At 52.1% G+C, this 6,000-nt stretch overlaps 1 protein-coding gene across 2 annotated transcripts in view; it reads right to left on the reverse strand.

Moving 5' to 3' along the window:
* Positions 1 to 4,156, reverse strand: part of EFNB2 (ephrin B2) — a 54,924-nt gene extending 50,768 nt beyond the window's left edge. The window contains exon 1 of one of the 2 annotated variants that reach the window (XM_035115091.3): positions 3,228 to 4,156. In XM_035115091.3, the coding sequence (XP_034970982.1) occupies positions 3,228 to 3,763 (536 nt within the window). In that variant the 5' untranslated portion in view covers positions 3,764 to 4,156. The remainder of the gene's footprint in view (positions 1 to 3,227) is intronic. The other variant, XM_035115092.3, reaches the window with a different exon arrangement.
* Positions 4,157 to 6,000: the final 1,844 nt, after the last annotated feature.

Raw genomic sequence — 6,000 nt, forward strand, 5'->3', positions numbered from 1 at the left:
ACTGGGTGTCTTCTTGTCGTCCCTTCCTCACCACCTGCTAAAAATTCTGGTCACTAAAGCAACTCGCAGAGCAATCGCAGTTTAGAAGGCCATGAAGGAATTTGGATTACTGTCTTCTACAGTCTTATCACATATCCACTATGAGCCTGGCTAAAAGTCTTTATTTTATTGCTTCCCTGATATATGAATCATGAACGGTTCATATTTAACTTCATGAAATGAATTAAACACTTAATTCCAGGGCAGTTATCTTTGGAATTGGTCTTAATATTCTCCTGAGAAGTTACTGAGGTGGGAGGGAAGCTCTCCAGAAGACAACTGCATTTTATTTCCTATTTAATAAGGAAACATTAGCTATTCTTCTTCAGGCAGACAACAGTGATGAATTCTAAACTGAAATACGCTCTCCGAAAAGTGAACATCCTGCCACCACTTACAGTAATACGAATAATGTCCTGTATTTGAAAAAATTTCCTTAAGTGCAGGCCTCCACAAGGCCTATAAAAATCACAGGCCACAGCAGTTTTTAAAGAGAGAGCGAGTGCACAAACCTCAGGTCACTTGTACCATGCTTCTGCCAGTGCGCTGAGTAAAACTAATCTATTTGGGTAAACAAAATTTAAAATCACATCAGCGGACAAACAAGTGCTACATTTTAAGTTGGGAATAAAAGCACAAGTAATTCAACCATAGTCTTGATGAACGTTCGACCTTTTATGAGTTTACGCAACAAGGGGAAGATGTTAGATAGAATTACTGCTTTGAGGGAGAGGCCATGCACTGTAAATAGCGACCATTTGAGACTGAAAAGGAAAGCTTTCTGTAAAAAGGGGGGGGGCACGAAGGCAGGTTAGGCCTGGAAGCAGCCAGAAGAATAATGACCATAGCACAGAAGAATACCGATATGTATTGGAAGAGTGACCTCTGTAGGAATAAAGCGATCACTAGACTGCAGCAGCAGGCGGGAGAATACGCCATTCTCCTCTAAGACTAAACTTAATGCTATCAACTATGTGGGCTTTCCCATTCCCAACAAATACACACACACACACACACACACACACACACACACACACAATAATTTCAAGAAATGCATCTTCCCCTTAAAAACAGGCACCTTCCTTGCTTAAACACAAATTTCCTATCTGACATTTTCCAGGTTTGAGAGAGAACTGGAATAACAAGCTCAAATCCATAGTGTCAACTGCAAGTAAGGACCGTTTTCTACGCAGAGAGACAGACAGACAGAGAGAGACAGAAGCAATTTCTTTGTATGTCTGCCTAGGGAAGGGAAGAAAGCACTGCTGGGCTGAACACGCAGGAGATCATTCTAAAGATGGACTTAGGCTCCTGCATTCTAATGAAAACAAATGGCCCCTCTTTGCTTTTCTACATTAAAAAAAAAGCCCTGCATGTTATCAAGGTCCAGAAGCCTGCTCATAAATCTTCCTTTCCTTGGAAAAGGACAGGAAGAGAAATCTAAAAGGGAGCAGAAGAAAAATGGAGTCAGAATGTGATTTCCCGAATAAACTCCTTTGGCTGTCTAGGTCTAAATCCAAACTTGCAGTCATTTCACATGGAGCTTGCAAGCAACACACACGGCGCCCAACTGAAGAGCTATTTCACACTTGTGAACCGGACCATTTCCTCAATGCGCTGCTCATTTAAAGGTATTTTAACAACCGTTTGACCGTGTTTTATAGGAGAGCCTGTCTTCTGTTCACATCCAGCAAGCTTGCTCAGGTTTTATAGGCATGTTGTGCTCTGCTCATTTTCAATAAACTACTTCCTAAGACATCATTAAACAAGGCACCGTTATCACGTCTTCTCGAAAATTAATTCTCCCGATGGTGACACCGTCCAGACTTTCACTTGTGCATTTTTAAAACACACACACACACACTAACAAAGAAACCTGACCCTAAAGAGGCTTCTCTAGATTTCAAAGTTTGAATAGTTAGTTTTATCTGTAGTAAAACATCTTCCAAGGCAAGAGAAATCTCTCTTCCCAGAAGCCTCACTTTATTCCAAGTATACCTAAAGTTCACTATTTGCCGTCCACCTTTTGCATGCATTTCATGGATTCACATGCCCCTGAACTACAAACAGGCCCTGCCTTCTCCTAGTCTTTTTACCCAGGGGTTTTGATAGGGGGCACACAGAGATATGATCTTAAATCCACTGGAATCAAGGTGGAAACTCCTCTCAAACTCCCACCTTTTGCCTTCCTGCATCAATGGTTTTCTGGAGAAACGACCTCAATCCACTCCAACAGTTATGCGTAGAGACATGCTCTGACCCTGTTGGGGCCACCTCTATAATCTTTGTTCTGCATGGTTTAGTAATGGAAGGCCAGAAGTGAAAAAGCTGGGCTCATCATGACTCATCGGCCCTGTTCCCAAGGATGTGTGAGAGACTTCACTTCACCTAATGGTCAAGCTAACTGGGAGTTTATGTAGCAGTGGAGAGGGAACAGCTGGTTTATTCTGGCACCCTTCCCTACTGTCTCATGCTGGCTCCACACCACTGCAGCACTGCCCTCAAGTAGACCCATTGTCAAAACTGTCTAAACTTCTGCCAGCTTCCTGGGCGCCACACAACCGGGGCCAACAGGGTTGTTTTCTGGTTGGCTTTCCTTCCCGCAAAACCCGCGGCAGAATAAACACACAAGTGAGTGTCTTCCGCTGCGCTCCATTCATTCACACGAAAAACCCGAGCCTAGGACCCAGAGGGCAGGTTCAGACTCCAACCTTCGCTTGTGGATCGGCGGAATCCCGTGCGTTTAGGATCTGTGATGTGACCGCGCGCACGTAACAAAAATAGCTGAACCTCCTTCCTTTACGCACGCATGGGTACCAGAGAGAGAGAGAGAGAGAGAGAGAGAGAGAGAGAGAGAGAGAGAGAGAGAGAGAGAGAGCGCCTCGCCGCCCCCTAACCAAGGCCCAGAGCTCCGCACTGTGCGCCCCGTAGAAGATGCAGGATCGGGCCACCTAGAAGGGCCAAGACTTTTCCTCCATTTGCTCCAAGAGAGCAGAACCGATCCCCAAGCTTCCCCTCCTCTAGCCCTTACCCTTCTGCGCACCCCAGACCAGATCCTGCGGCCTGGCGAAAGGCCCTTGGGCGCGCGAGGGATGCCAGACGTGTCCACCCACCTGCCTGTCCTTGCGCACCGCCCCCCGTCCCCAAACCCCGGGCCGGGGAGAGATCCGGGCTCCCCGAGCACTTACTTGGAGTTGGAGGAGTTCCAGTAGATGGGCTCGAGCACCAGCGAGCTGGCCAACACCGTCCGGCACAAAAGCACCCAGATCCCCCAGCAGCACCTCCCGAACGGGGATCCCCCCCGGCGCGCTACCATGGTCGGGGGCGCCGCCGCCGCCGGGTCCTGTCCCAAAGGCTCGCCAACTCCGCGGAGGAAAACGACGACGACGACGAGGACGACCAGGCAAGCGAAGGCGGCGTCCACAATTCCTCCGCCAAGAAGAAGGAGCCACAACCACCACCAGATCCCGGGCAGGGAACGAGCTCGCCCTGCCGGCTCAGTGCGTCGGGCGCCCGGGCGCCGGCATGGAGAAGGAGGAGCCGCAATCCCCAACTGGAAGCGCCCGCCGAGGAGAGAGCCGCCCGCCGCCCAAGGACCGGAGCGAAGGCCGACAAGAGCACGGGAGAAAAGCGCCGGAACGCCCAAGTCCCCCGTCGGCGCGTCCTTGGCCGCCTCTATAAATCCACCTGGAGAAGAAGACGCAGCAGGTCCCGCCCGGCGCATCCACGGGGCTTCATCCTCTCCTTGGCCCGGGATGAGGGCAAAACCAAACCGCAAAAATAGGCAGCCTTCCTCCCGGCGTCCAAGCCCCGGCCGAGGCAAGAGAGAAGGCTCCGGCGGGCTCCCAGCGCCCGCGCCGAAGACTACGACGACCAGGCGAGGCGAGGAGCTCAAGGCTGGCGAAGGCGCACCGAGAAAGGCGCGCTCTCGCTCTCTCGCTCGCCGCAGCAGCAGCCCCTTTTTTCTCTTTGCTTTCCCGCTTCTCTTTCCTTTCCTCCCTCAACTTCCCCTCGTCCCCGCGCTGTGGTCCGCTTCCTCCTTCTCCTCCTCCCCGCGCGGCTACAAGCGCTCCTCGCCGCGGGCTGCCGGACTTCCCCGCCGCGGACTCCTCGTTGGCTCCAGAGGCAAGAGTGAGGCTCCGAGCGCCGCGTCCTCGCTCGTCTCTATAAACGCGGCCACCCCCCTTCCCCTGCAACGGCGGCGCTGGTTGGGCGACGCCGCTGTCACTTACGCCAACCTCGCGCCCAGGCTCAGGCCCCGCATTCCGAAAGGGGCGGGACCTGCGCGGGGGGGGAGGGTGGCGGGAGGGAGGGAGGGAGAGAAGGGCGGCGACAGGTAATCCAGTAGCTCCAGTTAGTCACCTCATAGGGTGGGGATGGTTATAGGTCGCAAACGCTCTTTCCCGGCCGAGTATTTTTATTTTAAAAATAAAAGCATACTTAGATTTTTTTGTTCCTTTTGAAATAAAATAAAAACCTTTGTTTTAAAGGCGTTGGGGGAGCGGAGGGCGGCTTCTTTGGGCTCCCAAACTTTGAGGGACGGACCGGCGCTCCTCAGGCGGCTGGAGCGCAGCGCTCGCCGGGCCGAGTCGCCCCGCAATTCCACAGCGCCACGGCGCCATAGCCCTCGCCAAAGTCCCTTGAGGACTACTGGCTTGAGAAGCTCGAAGTCAAAGACTTAACCCCCGTCATGAGCCGCAGCGTTCACACCCCTCACACGCATTAGAAGAGGCTGCTGAGACGAGCGGGCGGCGACTTGAGCGCCGCTGGTTCTTAATGGAAACGAGGGGGGTTCCTTTTGCTGAGGGGCGCCTCGTTCCCACTTTGGGACTCGGTAGGCTTGCAAACGGGGCTTCCCCTTCTCCCTTCGGTTCTGGCTCATCCACCCGCATATCACCCACCCCCTCAAAAAAAAAAAACCCACACGGCCCTCGGGGGTCTGAGGGCGCTCAGGAGAGGGGGGTCTTTGGGTGGCGCGGTTTGGAAAGAGTGGAGCCCGGCTGGAAAATGGAAGCCGCCCCCCCACCCGAAGGAAAGCGGGGGCAGCAGCCCGCGGAAAGGGAAGCCCGACCCGGCAGCGCGGCAGGTTCCCTGGCTCTGCAGACTCGGCCGCCGCCAGGTCTGCGCTGCTAAGCGGAGCCGGCCTCCCTGCACAATTCCGTGGAGCCACAGCGCCCACTAGCGGCCGCGGCGGTAACCGCAGCCTATTACAGCCGAGCTCAGGCGCTTAGACGGCGCGATCCTGAGCGCAGCTTTGCGCTGGGGAGTCTTTCCATTCACACACACACACACACGCTTCATCTTGATTTTTTTAAATTAAAGGGGGAGGTTTGGGGATTTATTGGTGAAATGTCCTGCTTTCGATCACCTCTGCATCGCGGGATGCTGGCCAAAACCAAGGAGCGCGCCAGGGAAAATCCCACTTTCCCATATGTTCCGGATTAGAATTTTGCGTAGCGGGGGAGTTAGCAACTCCACATTATGTGGAATGATACGAATTGCAATGGATAGAACAATCAAGCAATTTCCCTGCAATGTTTCGAAGGAGATGTGGTCTCTAATCTGGCACGATCCGATCATTTTTGGATCGCTCTCTTAAAAACATTTGGAGATATGCAGCGAGCGAGGTCACAAACTGCTCTTTCAGAATTTGGAAGCTGGAAACTTTCTCCCAAGTTTGGAACATCAAAAACAAGGACAGTAGAAAAGTTATCTTAAATCCGTGCATATTCCTCTCTCCTGCCTGCCCACCCCCCGCTTTAAAACTCATCCGTTTCTTCTCATTTGATTAAAACAACCCAAATATCTTAATATTCTGGGATGAATAAACCCCTTTTTCTTTTTAAAATAATTCTCGGGGTGTATGAGTTTTGTTGGATTTTTTTTAAGAGTTGGAGAAAGCGTGGATCTTGATTCCTTTTGGAAGAAGCCGTGGGTGAAACTCCCTTTTCCCAAAGCCGT

This window comes from Zootoca vivipara, chromosome 4 (genome assembly GCF_965207765.1).
Source record: "Zootoca vivipara chromosome 4, rZooViv2.hap1.1, whole genome shotgun sequence".
In the NCBI taxonomy this organism is placed as follows: domain Eukaryota; kingdom Metazoa; phylum Chordata; class Lepidosauria; order Squamata; family Lacertidae; genus Zootoca; species Zootoca vivipara.